Source organism: Rhipicephalus microplus, chromosome 6 (assembly GCF_043290135.1).
Source record: "Rhipicephalus microplus isolate Deutch F79 chromosome 6, USDA_Rmic, whole genome shotgun sequence".
Taxonomy (NCBI): domain Eukaryota; kingdom Metazoa; phylum Arthropoda; class Arachnida; order Ixodida; family Ixodidae; genus Rhipicephalus; species Rhipicephalus microplus.
In genome coordinates this window covers 92,473,560-92,490,497 of record NC_134705.1, presented here as the reverse complement: position 1 = coordinate 92,490,497, position 16,938 = coordinate 92,473,560, and the positions used below count along the sequence as shown (strand labels likewise).

Sequence of the window (16,938 nt, the reverse complement as noted above, 5' to 3'; positions counted from 1 at the left end):
GTACGTCTTTTCATTCACTTGTTCACTTTTTCGAGAAATAACAGTGCTTCAAGGCAACACGACCCGTAAATAGAGAAACGAATACCCTTTCTTACAGGTTAAAGCAGCCAGTAAAGAGAAACTGTTCGAACCGTCAGTAACAGATGTTTCCCTAGAAAGTCTAGCATATTTTTTTGAACTTTTGAAAAGTTTAGCTGTCTATATCAGCCAAGCATCTTTATTTCAAGGTATCAGTTTAAAGACGAAACATTTTGTTTCGCCTCCATCTATCTGCCCGTAGAAAATTCGTTCGCAGCAGCTTGCACATGACAAACGCGACCCAATTCGATTCAACTGTTCAAATGCGCCCCGAATGCTACTATAAGTGTTATCACTTGCCAATTATCATGCGCACGACTGCCACAAACCCAGCAAGACGTGAGTGCAGTCGGTCTACCAATTCAAAGCAGTCTGTCGGGCCTGCCTACGTGACGTCATTTGGTGCCGCAAATATTATTGGTCGACACGTTGCAGAGCTGATTGGCGCACATAACTTGAGGAAAATAGGTATCACTCTAAAAGGATAAAAACGAAGTGGATACACGGAACGACAAACACTTCGATGGGAACGAAGTGTTTGTCGTTTCGTGTATCCACTTCGTCATATATCCTATTTGCGCCATGCCTATTCTTAATTTATTGTTCAGCGTCACCCTGAGCAAAACTTTATATCAACCTACGCGAGACTACAACACTATAACCTTATAAGGATAATGCGTAATTTCGAAGATACGATTATGCATGATAAGTTTTTCAGCCTGATAGAGTGTTTCGATTTTAATCCCGGACAAAGTCCCCTGGAAATAACGCGTTTTCACGCATTAAATACCATTCCCATTTTGGCCCGAAATCGGATAATACGACCGCGAAGACGCATCTCGACAGATAGATCTAGAAATTCTACATTTATTTATCAGTATAACCACGGTCCAACAAGCCACCATTCGCACGTTGCAGAGGCCGCAACAGCGTCAGTTTTCGCTAAAGTTTTGAGGCGAAATGCTCGCTTCCAGGCGATGTCTTCGCCGCAAAATGAAGAAAGCGCAAATTCGGCAGGCTACTACAATACTGTTCAATAAAGGTGGTTTGTTGACATGCTATGCACATTTTCCCCATTTTCAAAACACGCTTGATTAATACGGATTCCGCATAACACGTTTTGTTCTCCGCTTCCGGGGAAACACGTAATAACGAGATCCCACTGTATCGCACCGCAACGAAGCGGTCACCCAAATAAATGAACCTTTTCTTCCAAGTTGCGCATCGCTTCGAACGAACGACGCGGCGGCGGTTTGGGGTAAAACAGCCGGTCGGCCAGCAGTCAAAACACGCCCGAGAGAGCCACGCCAACGTATGACTCGGCTGCGCCGGGCAAAACAATAGAGCCGGAGCACGAAGAGCAAGCCGAGGATGGCTCGCCTGTCAGTCAGGTCAAACGCGGGCCCGTTGGAAACTACAACGAGCCGAGCCGTCGCTGATGCGGGGATGTAGTTCGGAGCCGTCGCCTATGCGCTGTCAACGCGAAAGGCTACGAAGCAACTGCGGCTTTGCAAGCCGTGGCCAGTAGCAGTTCAATAACCTGCGACACCTCGACGGGACAATAAAATAGACACAGATAAAATCGAAAAGAAAAGAGACCGGCGTCCCTCAACCCGTTCGTCCGACACAAATAATCGCTCGAAATTCGAGTTTTAGAGATCAATCAGAATTTAAAAGGTAAAGGGCAGGTCAATAAGATGTTGCCGACCGGACAAAGTACGATGTTTTCTGATCGGGCGTAAACTTGGGAGGATGTTGCGAGGCGCTTTGTTTGTACAGCGCGTGCGACAGCTGCGTTTTAGAGAGACAGTTTCGAGTTGACGGCGAGTTTTACACACGCGCATAGCGCTCACCCTGTATTAAAACGAACACTCCGTGGTTGGCAGAGAGACGGTGTTTCCGTGACCGTGAAAAACCGGCGACTCTATACGCGAGAAAAAGCCGCACGGACTGTGTCGTTCTCGTACGAAAGCAAAGACACTACCGTTCGAAAGCCGAGGGTTGACGGCTTTGTCGACGGCGCGGCGGAAACCGCCTGGACGACCGAAAGAAACAGCGTCCCATCCGTTAACTCGCAACACAGAAATGTTTTACCTCATGTTTCCGTTTTCTCCGATCTGTGCGTCCGCGCTGGCCTCGCCGATGGGTCATTTAAGCGTCCAGCGTTGCGGCCGAGGGGTTAAATCCAAACGGTCACCACTCCTCGAGGGGTCACAACGCGCACAACTTTATTTTTGCTTCCCGAATGCCTTCGGCGGATCGCCGCTCACCGCTCGCACAAAACTTCAAGAGTCGCCCGCCGCCATGTTGATAACAACAACCGAGGCACGCCGGGTAATTTTGCTTTCTGCACTACTTTCTTTTCTTTACTTTTACTACGACAAAACCTTATTAAGTTGTAGTCGCACAACTGCATCTACGCGCTTTTATAACTTGACCCAAAACACAATTTATTTTGTAATGTAACAATTTGTAGCGCCATCTAGGAATTGCAACACAAGCATAAACATCTAAAATTTGTGTTACAAAATGAAAAAAATGATTGAATTTGTTTGCCTTAGATGAGGCAAACATTTCAGTGTAGAAATTAATAAGTGAAACAAGTAATGTTTTTTGTATGTTTAGACTTTCGATTAAAGTTTTGTAAAGCTATAGGTAAATGACAAAAAAAATAAAACACGCACGTGTACCTACCATTATTATCAAAGCAAAAATTTATTTTCATTAGAATATGTGGAAAGAATGTCAAGTAAGTTGCTTGGTAATTGGCAAAGCAGCTCTTCTGAGTAACATTTACTAATCTCAAAGGCCATTTTTTTTAAGACAAAATGTACGTCACAACCGCCATGTTAAAGACGTCAACAAACTACATTAATCTTCACACCGCAGATACCAGGAGGAGCCACTTTCTCCGCCGTCGTCCATGATGTCTTCGCAACGTCACGCGGCCTACGGTTGATGTGTGTGCGTGCGTCGTGTGCGAAAAGTGGTGTGACAAATAAGTTGTCGAAGAAGCTCGCATGCCCGCTTAAGTTCAAGGCACTGCCAACGTCGCGATCATGACTTTCATCACGTCGTGGGAGGAATTCTCGAAGGCCGCCGAGAGGCTTTACCTCGCCGATCCCATGAAGGTGAGAAGGAAACAAGTGCAAAAAGCCGTCGAAGCCGGCGTGTCCTGCAAGCGCCCAGATTGCGGACGTTTTGGCCGCTAAGCACTCTCTAAAGAGCTCCAGCGATTGCATTTCGCACGTTTCGAGTGATTCAATGAGCGAGAACTACGCCCGTGCACGCTCCATCCAGATGGTGTGCGTCCCAATTCGGCATTACGAAACGAGGGACAACTTTTTTGTACACGTGTTACAACTATTGCAATCTCTTTTTCTTTTACCACTGCAGGTTAGGTTCATTCTGAAGTACAGGCACTGCGACGGCAAGCTCCAAGTCAAAGTGACAGACAATCAAGTGGTACGTGAAAGCGTTTTTGAATCGTTGCCAGCGCTCGCCCAAGCCGTGAGCCGCCGGCATTAAATGTGTCTCGAAGTGGCGTTTGCCGGGGAACGTGTTTCGGAGGTAACGGCGGCTGCGTGAAACGCTCATGCATTTTGATGATGGTGCCGAATGTTTACACAGTCGTACTTAACCCTGAAAGTTGCGTTTAGTTGCGTTAATAATAGACGTATGCATACCTCGGAAGTCACTATTGTCATCTAAAACGTGTCTAAAACACCTCAGTGAGCTAATGGATGTGGTGATGCGTTATTAAGGTGTTCAACGAACTTGCTGAAGTGCAACTCGAGATTGCTTACTGCGCATAACTCTGCGTCGAGGCGTCTTAATCTGAGATGTTAGTGTTTTGCCTATAGTGCCGATAACAGGCATATTATCCCGGAAATGAAGTTGCCGGCAGTTTTTCCTTATTGGCTGCCCATTACCATGCGACTTATCTGCTGGCACATTTTTGGTGAGCCTGTTATGCCAGCTTGCTGTATTTTGAGCTTTAAGCCGTCATTTAGCTATTTTTGCTCTCCGACATTTCGAAACGGTGATCACCATTGTGAAGGACAGTCAAAACACCTGAGCTTCCCTAACTTAATCGAACCTCACGCAACGTAACCTAACATAACGCGCCCCACAGGCATTGTCCAGGCAGTATGCGGCTAGCTCGCAGTGCCTCTTGTTTCAAGTGTGCTTCATCTCGCGAGACGAGCTTCTCTGAGGTGGACAATATCACGCCTAGGTAGCGCTATTCCTCTAGCCTGGGCAGCTCCTCGTTGTTCTGCAGCACCTGACCAGCCTTGGCACACACTCCCCAGAGAACGTCACGTGAAACCCTCCTATATAGGAAAGAACTGCCGGCACCCGGTAGGTCGATATACTCTGCCGGAAGCCGGCAATATAGGCACTACCCAATGTTCTACTACTATGCGTGTTGTTTGCAACTATTAAAGCAAATACCTTCTAGCTCTCACTTCAAACAAGTGCTTTATAAGAGACAGTTTTCATCTTTGGTTGTGCACAAGTTCATGAAGTTGCACTTGCATCATGAAGTACGGTAATGTCAGTTTTATCAGCATATCTTGCACAGGATATTGAACTTTTTTCTAAGCTAAAGAAGAGCAGCTTTGGAAATAGCCCCACAGATATGATCAGCTTGCCGAATTGATAATGAAGCTTTCACGACACATATTATGCTACTCAAACTATAGTTATTTTCACGAAACATGTAATTTGCTGTCGCACATTCGAAAGCCTAGAAATCGGAGGAATATAAAAATCTGTGCGAGCTCCAATGTGGTAAACGCAACAAAATTCATTGAGCATACTGAAAGCATAGCCTCAACCTTATTGAGGTTGCCAACCACCTTCTACAGTTGTGGCAAAGGTTAGTACATTGGTCATGCTCAGATCACTCTCAACTGTAACATTTTGATACCAACATAGTGGGGCATGTAGCTGACAATTAGCGCATCATCTGCCTAGAGCATGTATACATCTATGGTCATTTGCAAGATTTCATTATATAACATATAAAACTTTTTTGGGGGGGCAAGTTAGTGTTACTTAGACCTCATACAGTGATGTTGAGTGCTGCAGGGAGTTTGGCAACTGTTGGCTGCGATTGTAGGTACAATTTGTCAGCATTCAGACATTGACCAGGCAACTTAACAGCCTGTCCTTTTTCTTTCCAACAGTGCCTTCAATATCTGACGGAACACTCGCAAGACGTCAAGAGGATAGAGAAGTTAACCAACCTGCTGATGAGGCACATGGCGTCGAAGGAGCGATGACTGCGCAGCCTTCCTTTGTGCCTTTTCTGTGCTCTGTACATTGCTCCATGCCTACGGACTGTTGTTTCGGGGAGACTCTTGTTAACGTCTTTGCCGAGGTGGCCGTACACTTCTTTTACAGGGTGATGGCAGTTCTTCGCTCGACTGTGCAATGAATGCCGTGCCCGGTTGCAGCGCGAGTGGTTCGTCGTGCTCGCTTGGAGTCTTGAGCGAGTGAGTGATGTGCGAAACAGCTTTAAAAAAGCGCTGCCCGGCCGCGCCGTCCCTCAAAAGAACTGTTGCGCGAGTACAGCGATGCGTAGCCGCATTCCGGTAAAGGTCCCTCGCGGGCTGTACGCCTTTGCTCGAATCGAGCAATTTCGGGTTTGCGTGAAAGGTCGTCGACGTGTTTGCGCAGAGGTAATGGAACCAAGTGGCCAGAGAGACATACAGCAACAGTTGTTAGAAAATGAATTGGGTGCCAGCAAGGCATACATGACATTGCGTGCACTAGATTGTGTGCCGCAAGTATGTTTTGTGGAGATATTGGCCTAAAACACATCGTGCTTAAGTAAAGGACATTGAGAATAGTTCTGGAATAGTTCTAAACAGAATTGTGCGTACATGGTGTGGCAGCCAAGTCAGATGCAGTGCCCTATACGAATAGCTTGCTTACAAGAATTTAAGGTAGAGGGTCTAGAAAGGCCTTAGCTGCTTGGTTCAAGGTGACAAGATTACACAGGCTGCTGTGTCAGTAGAGTGAAAGTTCTCACTGGCCAGAATACTAGACATGCATTTGCACAAGTCAAACTTGGCTGCTTGTTTTAAAAGAAACTCCAGTGTTTATTCCACATTTCCAAGGATCAAAAAAGCCTAAAAAATTGTTTACTTATACTCTGCCCAGCTGTATTTTCATTTATTGCACAAATACGTGCTGCCCAAATTGGTTGCATGTTTCGTCTCACTGACATTAAACTCTTCAAAGAATAAAATGGTGTACATTCTTGCACTACAGGGTGTTGTCTCAGTTTTGCTTCTGCTTTTTTGATGGCTTCTTGACAGCTTTCAGTCACTGGCCAAATAGCACCACAGACATTTTTACACAAGTTCGTGTGAGAATTTGTGATGTAAGAAGACTCTCCTTCCGTACACTCCACCGAGTCTAGCTTCAGTACATGACAGCTGCGAATAATTTTGTGAAATCTTGCGAAGGCGGGTGGGTGTTCTCAGTGTATTGTGTGAAACATGGCAAGACAATGCTGTAAATTAGTATTCGAGGCTCCTACAAACACGCGAGGCAAATGTAACATAGCGTGCTGCTTGGAATCTACGATTTGCTGTCAAGGTCGGCCAGCAATTGCTCGATATTATCCCGAAAAATGTGCTACACCCAAAAACACATAGACTGCCATTGGCTGATCCGAGCATCGTGTGCGGCCTAATTATAGAGTGTTGCGATGTGCCGCTCCAATCTAAGCAAGTGAGCACACTGGAAGTAAAGCAAGCATTGAAAGAAAACAAGAAAAAGTGCTCTAGGCTGTGACCTGCACAGACATTCAGACGTTACTTGTCATCCCTCCAGTGTACCTTTCAGTACCTGCTCGAGTGAAAGGACAGCGAAAGCACTTGGAGCATATGACTAATACATATAGCTTCACCAAGTCTTTGCGGATCCTTATATAGTTTTTGTGGCTGTCAATTCGCGAGACAGTACTATCAAATAGCAAGGACATTATACGATCACATACTTAAAAGAGCTGCAGGTCCTCTTCAAGTGCTTGTAATGTTTGGTGCATGATAACATCTTGAATATTTTGGTTGTTTCAATGAGCAGTGACAAGAATACAGGATCCCATATATGTTGCTTTGCTCTCTACCAAAGGCACAATAGGCAAGATTCATTTAATTAGCCTACACCGTCACGAACTGGTTCACAGTGGCACATCAGGTGTTCGGAAATTGTGCAACTCAAGATCAGTGGAGTAGCTGTAGGTCTCGTCCGCTTGATGTGCTTCGTTTAGGTAACTTCGAGAAGTCTCAATCCATGCAAAGGTTTGCTTCTTAGGCGTAAAAATGCCCCATGTCGCACAGACAAAAATGCGCAGAAGTGCTTTCAAGTGGCGCACAAGTTTCTCAAGTGCTGCTGCTGTGTGCACCGAATCAGCACTTTACGGCCGCCATTGTGTGTGCTGCAAAATCGTGAACTGGTTTGGGTGCACAGGCAAATGAAACACGGCTGTGTACAATGCCGGCTCTTCCGAAAACCGACTGCAGGCCAACGTCGGCTGTGATAGGGCTAATTGCCTGGTAGTAAAAGAGCACTGAGGCATTTGCAAGCGCACTCCTGTGTGCTTATATATTCGTGTAGTAAATCCACATCCAGATGTCGGTGCGACGTTGCAGGTTTTAGGGGGGGGGGGGGGGGGGTTGTGTATTTGCTCTGAAAAATTTTCCTCAAATCAGCCATGACGAGTTTCCAGCTGCCTTGGAGAAAAGGTTTGTAGCAGTAACTGCACAGGCCCTAAGAGACTGCTAGAACCTGCAACACCATGCGAAGTAGTTGTAACAACATAAAAGTAGCATCCCCATGTGCATTCTTTTTTAGAGCTTTCTTGCATCTTCTTGTAGACAGAGCAATGCTCCTCTTAGAATTGCAAAAGGGTTATTCACTGATAGAAAGAATAGTTTCCTTGTCCCATTACTTTAGGAGTTGTACGATGCATTGTGCTGCATAACTATGCACTGAATTTTTGTCACTGAAGAAAACTTTCAAGAAGATTGTTTTGCCAGTCGCTTCAAGTTCAGCTTCAGAACATCTTGCGCTATATATCAATGTATACAAGAAATACGCTTCGCTAAGATTTTTCATACTTTGGCGTCTACATAGGCACACCAGTGGCTTATAAAAATAAGCTTGTGCAAACATTAAAATATTCGAACGAATAATGCAGTATTTCAATTTGTTTTGAATCAAATTTAAATTATTGAAAATTTCAAAGTGTTCTAAATGAACGCGTAGGTACATATTAGTTCGCGTGTGACACCCTGTAAAGATGATTTTACTGCAGTGAAGGGGTGCTAAGCCATGAAAGCACCTATTCGAAAATCCGCGCTGCCGCAAGAGCCTCACTTCAAGGTTAAATGAGGATATTACCCTCATATCGATCCTTTTTTTTTACGTTTAAAAGCTTGTTATACCATTTAAATGCTACAAGTATAAGAAATATTAAAAAATGACATATTTTACAAGCTATCGCTTGTATTCTACCGAAAGTAAAATTATGCTACTGTTCAGAGTTGTTCCGCTTTCTTTGATAAAAAAAAAAAAGGAACTTGCACAGATCTTGTTGCGATTTTTAGAAAATATTTTACAGATAAGGTAGGTTTTCAATATATGCCCATTTTTCTTTATAATATGCGATATACATGTTATCCGAATTATTCGACCAAAATGCCTATTCACTTCTTACCAAAAATCCACTATATGCAAAAGCCTAAATAAAACCCATAATATAGTAAGTGCAGCTCGATGGTAAGGAAAGAGGCCAGCATCTTAGGTTCACAATTTCATAGCTTTTATTTACAATCCAACCTAAGTCATGCTCAGACTACAAGAGGGGGAAGAGAAAAAAACAGTCCATGTATTAAGCTTCTCACGCTTGTGTGTTCAATAATAAAGGGCAGTAAGTTCTTCAAAAGAAACTTGAAGTGGTTCTCGCAAGTAATGTTAGAATAACAGACTCAATAAATGTTAGAGTAATATTGTCTGATGAAATTGCATAGCAACGTGAAATCTCAATTCGCCTAGAAAAATTCATTCATATTTCTTTTTTTTGTCATGCCGATCAAACGACTGAACACTTATTCTAAGTAAGTTGTAGCTCTACTGAGACTAAGAGTTAAAAAATGGTATCAGATTACTAGTTCATTATCAAATGATGCCTGCAGCGACGTATCGTTCGAACAGCTCTAGCCATCCCTTGCACTTTTCAAGAGCCAATACAAGGTCCCTTTCAAGTAAAAAATATAGTAAAAGCTAGTGAACAGCATATCGTCCACCAATCAAGCCACCTAAACTGTGGCCACACACAGAGATCAAAATACAGCGGACTTCCATCGATCCGACTCCAGTCATGCTTCTAATTTTTAAAACTTCACAGTAAGTTCGGCAGAGTTAGTAGATTAAGACATGCACTGCTTAATTAGACTGATTACATAGGTCTAATTGGCATCAAATTAACAAAACTTTGCTGTAAATGTAAGCTCGCTAGTGATTAATTCCAAGACCAGCCTCAACTGCAAGACTCAAATAGAGGCGTTTGCTGCTCTTCAAACAAAACAACACCGGGAGTTACCGTGCAATGAGCTAACCTCCTTCTGTGCAGTGTCGCTAGCGATCTCTTGCCTTCCGCACTGGCAGCACTTTCCTTTGCAAGAGTACCGGTGTTCATTGAAGCACATTTCTGTATCACTAGAAGCCATCGTAGTGACCAAATCACTCGTGCGAGGCGACCACGCGAAAGAACTATCACCGGAACAGAAGGCAAACTCTGCACCTTGAGCTGATTAGCTTCACGAACTGCCTCACGAATTGCATGCAACCTCGAAAGCGCAACGGTGCCCTCGGGCATTGTAAAATGATGCCTGGAGGCGTTGCAGAGGCGTAGTTGAATTCATTGACATCATCACGAAGCCAGCAAACGAGAGAGCGTAGTTTGAGGCCGAAGGCATTGAAATGACCAGCGAGCGCCGTGTCAAGCATCGTCAAAAGAAACCGGCTCCGAGCACGGCCTCCGAAATTCCTCACTGCTACTTTTGCTTTTGCATTCCCAGTAAACAATCAGGCATAAACCAACGAGCACCACGTTGCATGCAACCTCACGGAACTTGCATGTGGGCCATACACACACGCTCACATTCAGCGAAATAATAAGAACGAAGCTTTGGACATAACTAGTCTGAGCATGGCTTTCATTTCTCTTTCGTCTCACGATTGCAAACTTCTCGTTCGCACGAGGCGTTTAAGGGGATGTACAGAGAGAGCTTTTAAAAACAATTGGAACATTATATTAAAAAATCGGGACAGGGAGGGGCGCAGGCGCCATTATCAAAAGGCGGTGATCGACGAAGAAGGCGTGACGTATTTACAGGCTCCTCGTGTCGCTGAAAGAATGCGTCGTCCCGACAACTGCTTGCCTTTGGCTGCAATTCCTATCTTGATGCTGCAAAGTAAATGGAAGTGTACAAAATGACAACAGTGCAGTTCGATGGTTATTTGAGACAACATAATGCACATCAGTAAATGGCAAGTCCACAACAACAATTTGTTGTTGATGGAAATTTGTTGATGGAAATGCGATGCGCAGACTGTACAGTAAGGCTACGCCTCTAGCACTACTTGAGATGGCTCGAAGGTTTTAGACAAATACAAGTGAAAGGTAGGAAAGGCCCTGACTTGAGAACGAAATTGTTTCAACACGATACAACTTTTTTTTTTACTTCTGCCTCATTTTTAACCATGTTCGTATTCGAATTCATTTCGATTGGACTTTAAATTATTAAAAATTTCAAAATATTCGAAATGAACGAATAAGTGTATATATTAGTCCACGTGTAACTCCGTAAAGGCTCACTGGAGTGGAGGCATGCTAAGCCATTAAAGCACCTATTCAAATGTATATTAGACCGCATGTGACATTTTCAAAAGGTTGGTTCACTGCAGTAAAGGGTTGGTAAGCCGTGAGAACATTTATTTATTGGAAACCCACTCTACCGCGATGCCCCACTTCAAGGTTATAAGAAACACATCACCCTCGCATCAGTTCATCATTTTTTATTTTTAAAAGCTTGTTCCACTGTTTGATATGCTCTAAATACAGTAAATATTAAACATAACATATTTTACAGGTTATCATTTGCATTCTACCCAAAGTCAAATCCTGCTACTATATTTAAAGTCGTTTCCTTTGAACAAATAAGTGGCATCTGCAGAGGCCTATTCATCAAACGCGGTTCCTGCTCACAGCAAGTTATTTTTTCACCCACTTTTCTTTCTTCACATTTACATCACAATTGGGTCTAAAAACTTCCCCTATACATTCCTTGGCATGATTGTCTGTTAGATCTCATTGATATTGTGTCAAAACACGGAAAAACGAGCCCTTAGGTATACACTTCTTTCCCTTATTTATATATCTAAGGGGATGCATGGTAATTCTAAACACGTCGGACTACTTAAAGGAAGGGGAACTGCAGCTATCAGACACAAAATTCTACAAAGAACTTTCAACGGACCCGACTCCCGAATTCGAAATTGAGATGAAAGGAACCTAAATAATCTCTGCCGGGACAAGAAAATTACCGGCAAAATGTTAAAAGCAATGTTACCGGCCCATTCTGTTCCTAGTCGAAGGATTGCCTGCTTTGTGTATTTGCTCCTCAAAATGCACAAGGCAGGCAATCCGGGACGTCCGATAGTATCCAGTAACAGCACATCAACAGAAAATATATCACAATTCATCAATTCCTTAACAAAAGACATCTCCCCGAATTTTCCCCATTATGTAAAGGACACAAACCACTTCATCTGCGAAACTTCAAGTCTCAACATCCCAGGCGGTAGCTTTCTGATGACCATGACGGAATAACGGCTATGTTTTCTGAATATGTAAAATCTGACTCATCAACTGGGGTAAGTGGCAGGTACTGTTTAGACTTCTTGAACTTGTACTAAATTATAACCATTCTGAGTTCAATGGCAAGCACTTCCTTCAGGTTAGTGGCACTGCAAGGGGCAAAAAAATGGCCCCAAACTTTGCGAGTACCTTCATGGCTTCACGTGAAATCCCATTCATTAAGGGACGCATTTTGAAACCTTTCTACTACAGAAGATACTTAGACGATATTTTTATGATAAGGAACCACAATGAGAGAAGTCTTTTCCGCTTTATAGAGGACCTTAACAAGTTTTACTCGTCAATTAAATTCACGCACAAAATTTCCAAAACTAGCATTATCCTCTCGGACGTCACTGTCACAGTCAAAAATGACCAGTAGTCAACAAACCGTTACAAAAAGCCTACAGACCGTCAAATGTACCTACATTTGAACAGAAGCCATTCAAATCATTGCGAAACGGGTATTCCATATTCTCAGGCCTACCGGTACCAAAGAATATGCACTGATATGAAGGAATTCGACAAACACGCAGAACACCTAAAGCATTCCTTTTTGACACGAAATTACCCCGAAGACATTATTGACGATGCCATACTACGAGCTCACAACGTGAACCAGAATGATATCATTAAGGGGCCGAACAGAGTATCTAAAACAACTTCCCCAACGAACCTTGTACTAACTTAATCCTCAACAGTGCCACGAATCATCAACATACTTTCCCGACATTTCAACATAATCAGGCAAAGCAAACGACTAACTTCAATTTTCGCGGAGCCACCTCACATGGTGTACCGCAGGGATAAAAACCTGAAGGACATTCTCGTCAGAGCAAAAACAAACACCTTCAAAATTCAATCAGGGTGCCATCCCTGCGGAAAAGCTCGATGCAAGGTATGCCCACAGATGGTCACAACACGTGAATCGAAAGCGAACTTCTCGGATTTCAAATTCTGCATAACTGAAAGCCTTAATTGTGACTTCAGTAATGTAATATACATGCTACATTGCAACATCTGCCAACAAGAATATATCGGCCAAACACACACTCCATTTCAGCTACAGTTCAATAATCACCGGTACCACGCCACTTCACTGCCGAAGCTACCTTTATATAGATATCAGCGCCTGCCAAACCACAGTTTTGAAAATATCAGCGTAACTCTTTTACAGTCCGGTTTCTCAAACAGGTGCGAGCGCGAACAGTGTGAGGCATATTTTATTTTCAAATTTAGAACATAGTGGCCGGCATCAACGAGGACCCCGGAAGACTCTCCTGCCTCCGAAAAGTAAGCCAGGAGGAAATTGGTGACAAAGATTCATAGCTGAAGACCACGCTTGTTTTTTTTGACTGACTCGTACGTGTACACTGTCCTTCTTTCTTTTTGTTTTCTTTCCCTTTATTTTTTTTTTGGTCATATTTTTTTCCTCAGGTGTACATACAAAGTGTTTACGCCCGCCTACCACTTGACTGCCATTGAGGGGAAACCGACGAAGATGAAAGGTAAAGAGCCGACCGACCCATTAAGGGGAACTCTTATGCGCGCTGTCGTGGGCTCTTTCCGCGACCACGGTGACAATCTTGGGCGGCCCGACACGCGTCAAGAACTGGCCAGCACAGGATGAGGACCAGATGTGGACTTACACCGACATTTGGATGTGCACAGTCTGGTTTTGTGCTCAGCATTCACAGTGTTTTGTTTCTTTTTTGTTTGTTTGTTTAGTTCTCTCTCACTCTCGCAAACATCTCTCAAGGCGAGAGGGACGTGGCAGCAACGAAGTTTGAACGTCTATAATAGTATGACTCATCCCCTGATGAAAGGAGGACCACTCCCGAAGCTGTTGGGAAATAAATATATTTACTATATTTATCCTTGTCGACAACACTCTTGTTGTGCCATATCCCAGACCTATATATATATATTGTGGCGAAGCCTTCGAACAGTGGGTCGTCCTCTCCAGCGCCTTCTAGTGGGTCGCCCTTTTAGCAAAAAAAAGAGCAGCTCGTGCAGAGAGTCGGTACCCGCATTGACTGTCGCTGTCAAGTATCATCGACAAGTGTCCGCCAATAAACGTCTCAACAATTTGGTGGAGAGTGCTGTGCCCTTCTAACACCTTCGGTTAGCATTCGATGCCCTGGGAGCTTCGATCCCGTACCGTGCCTTCTACCATGCACCAAAACGCCGCGCAGCAAACGCTTCCTCCTGCGCCGACGCCATGTTCCGGTGTCCCCCGCATCCGCAACCCTCCTGTCTTCACCGGCGCGGATGGCACCGACATCGAGGACTGGCTCGCTATGTATGAACGCGTCAGCGTCCCCGATCATTGGGACGAGGCAGGTAAACTCGGCAACCTGGTTTTCTACCTCGCGGGTGTGGCCGGCATGTGGTACAACAACCACTCATCCGATTTACTTCTTGGTCCACTTTTAAAACCGCCTTCGTCAACGTGTTCGGCCGTCCTGCCTTTCGTAAGCTGCAAGCCGAACAGCAGCTACGTGAACGAGCACAGCAGACCGATGAGTCCTTCACAAGTTACATAGAGGACATCCTTGACTTGTGCAAGAAAGTGGACACGAGCATGTCAGAGGCTGACAGAATTACCCATGTTCTAAAAAGCATCGCCGACGATGCCTTCACCATGCTCCTGGCCAAGAACCCGCGCACTGTGGCAGAGATCATTACACTATGCCAAAGTAACGAGGAGCTGCGCCGGCAGCGCTCGATGACCCGTCGACCACCTTCACGTGACGCTGATCTCTCGGCCTTGTCAACACTTCCTGACCACACCACCTTGCTCGCTGAAATCAAGTCATTCGTGCGTGAGGAAGTTGCCCGCCAGGTCTCTTTACCGGCTTTTGCTTCCCCGCAGCGTGCTCAACAGCCGTCAAGCACACTTCTGCCTCCCCTCCGCCAAGCCATTCAGTAGGAAATCGCGCAGGTCGTTCCTGAATACCACCAGCCGCCTCCAGTATCTACACCACTCAGTTACGCCCAAGTTGTCGCCAGGCTACCCCTACCGATTCCTGTGACTGGCCCCCTTGGTTACACCGAAACCATCGCCAGGCCCCAGGCCTTCATTGAAACTGTGCCACCTACATAGGCCGATGTCATCCACGTGCCCCGTGTGCCGCCCGCTATGCAGTTATATCAGCAGCCGGCTCGCCCATTGCGTTCTGCGACATGGATGGGACCCGCGAACCGACGGCGCACTGCTGACAATCGCCCCATCTGCTTTGTTTGTGGTTGCATCGGTCACGTAGCACGCTATTGCAATCGTGTGCAGACACCGCAGGTCGCCTCCAATTTTCCCAGCCAATCGAGACGCTTTTATGACCAATCGCCGCCTACGTCACCGACGTCCCGCTCCGCTCCATCTACCCGCCGTTCACATTCTCCGCGACCTCGCTCATTGTCGCCGATGCGACCATGTCCACTAGAGGGCGACCAGGAAAACTAGTCGTCGCAGTCCACGAGGCAAGGGCTGCGACGTTGTCGAACTGCGGAAGCCCTCAGGAAAGCCCATCGAACGTGATAGACGTGCTTGTGGATGGTGTTCGTGCATCTGCCCTTGTAGATACTGGAGCCGCCGTATCCGTCATGGACGCAAAACATAGCCGATTACTCTGCAAAGTGACCACGCCACTTTCCAGGCTCTCCCTCCGTACAGCCAGCGCCCAAAGCATTCACCCTGCACCGATGTGTACAGCCCGCCTCATGATTCAGGACGTGATGTATGCCGTCGAATTGATCATAATTCCTTCTTGCTCTCACGACGTCATCCTAGCATGCGATTTTTTCTCCCGCCACGACACTGTCAATCATTGCGCACCAGCAGAAATAGAGCTGACACAATTCTTTTCTTTGACACTGGCCGACAGTCCATCTGCTGCAAGCAAGTTACTCATCAGGGACGACACGCAAGTGCCTGCAAACTCGTCCGCAGCGGTGTCGGTCTACTGCGCAAGTCTTTCCGACACCGCTGCACTCCTCTCGCCATCTCATCGTGTTTTCACCAGAAAAGGCTTGCTGGTTCCTTTCGCGACTGTGCAAGTCACTCACGGCAGCACCACTATTTTTGTTCCTAACTCATTCCCGTACACTGTTAATTACGTTGGTGCGAGGGGAATGTCTCGGCAGAGTCGAACCCATCGAAGACGCACAAGTTATGGATCAACCTGATGACACGCACTGCCCAAGTTCCAGTATGCTTAGTGCTGTTTCTACATATGCTTCATCATCCGATGATGTATTCGGTCCCTCCATTCCCGACAACCTTACACCGGGCCAGCGTTCCCTGCTTTTGGGCCTGTTGGAAGAATTCCGCTCTTCTTTCGATGTCCCTCAACCTTCTCTCGGCCGCATATCCACCATCAAGCATCGCATCGACACAGGAGCACAACCACCACTACGGCAACGTTCATATCGCGTATCTCCCACAGAATGCCATGTAATCAACGAGCAAGTGGACGACATGCTGCGCCGCAATGTTATTCGACCCTCTAACAGCGTCTCCTGTCGTTCTCGTCGCGAAGAAGGACGGTTCTGTGCGGTTCTGTGTGGACTACCGACACCTCAACAAGATCACTCGTAAGAACGTGTACCCACTACCGCGTGTAGATGACGCAATTGACAGCCTGCAAGGAGCCAAATTCTTTTCATCTCTCGATTTGTGCTCAGGGTACTCGCAAGTACCTATGGCTGAGGACGCTCGACCGAAGACCGCTTTTGTCACTCCCGTTGGCTTGTACGAATTCAACGTCATGCCGTTTGGGCTGTGCAATGCGCCCGCCACCTTTGAGCGCATGATGGATACCGTTCTGCGTGACCTGAAATGGCACATGTGCCTGTGTGACCTCGATGACGTCATCGTTTTCCCTCCGGACTTCTCCACGCATCTTCAACGCCTGCGGCAT

The 16,938-nt window shown here is 45.7% G+C and overlaps 3 protein-coding genes across 3 annotated transcripts in view; 1 reads left to right on the top strand and 2 right to left on the bottom strand.

Moving 5' to 3' along the window:
- ena (ENAH actin regulator enabled) overlaps positions 1 to 2,527 on the bottom strand; it is a 130,409-nt gene extending 127,882 nt beyond the window's left edge. The window contains exon 1 of the mRNA XM_075866213.1: positions 2,173 to 2,527. Coding sequence (XP_075722328.1) covers positions 2,173 to 2,177 — 5 coding nt within the window. The 5' untranslated portion in view covers positions 2,178 to 2,527. The remainder of the gene's footprint in view (positions 1 to 2,172) is intronic.
- A 462-nt stretch (positions 2,528 to 2,989) lies between these two features.
- Positions 2,990 to 6,079, top strand: Srp9 (signal recognition particle 9). The gene is made up of 3 exons (XM_037418956.2): positions 2,990 to 3,209; positions 3,475 to 3,543; positions 5,271 to 6,079. The coding sequence occupies exons 1-3, from the start codon at positions 3,138 to 3,140 to the stop codon at positions 5,364 to 5,366; spliced, it is 237 nt and encodes a 78-aa protein (XP_037274853.1). The 5' UTR covers positions 2,990 to 3,137; the 3' UTR covers positions 5,367 to 6,079.
- A 4,216-nt stretch (positions 6,080 to 10,295) lies between these two features.
- The window catches only part of Atg2 (Autophagy-related 2), a 174,012-nt gene continuing 167,369 nt past the window's right edge, over positions 10,296 to 16,938 (bottom strand). The window contains exon 44 of the mRNA XM_075866197.1: positions 10,296 to 10,567. Within this exon, the coding sequence (XP_075722312.1) occupies positions 10,557 to 10,567 (11 nt within the window). The 3' untranslated portion in view covers positions 10,296 to 10,556. The remainder of the gene's footprint in view (positions 10,568 to 16,938) is intronic.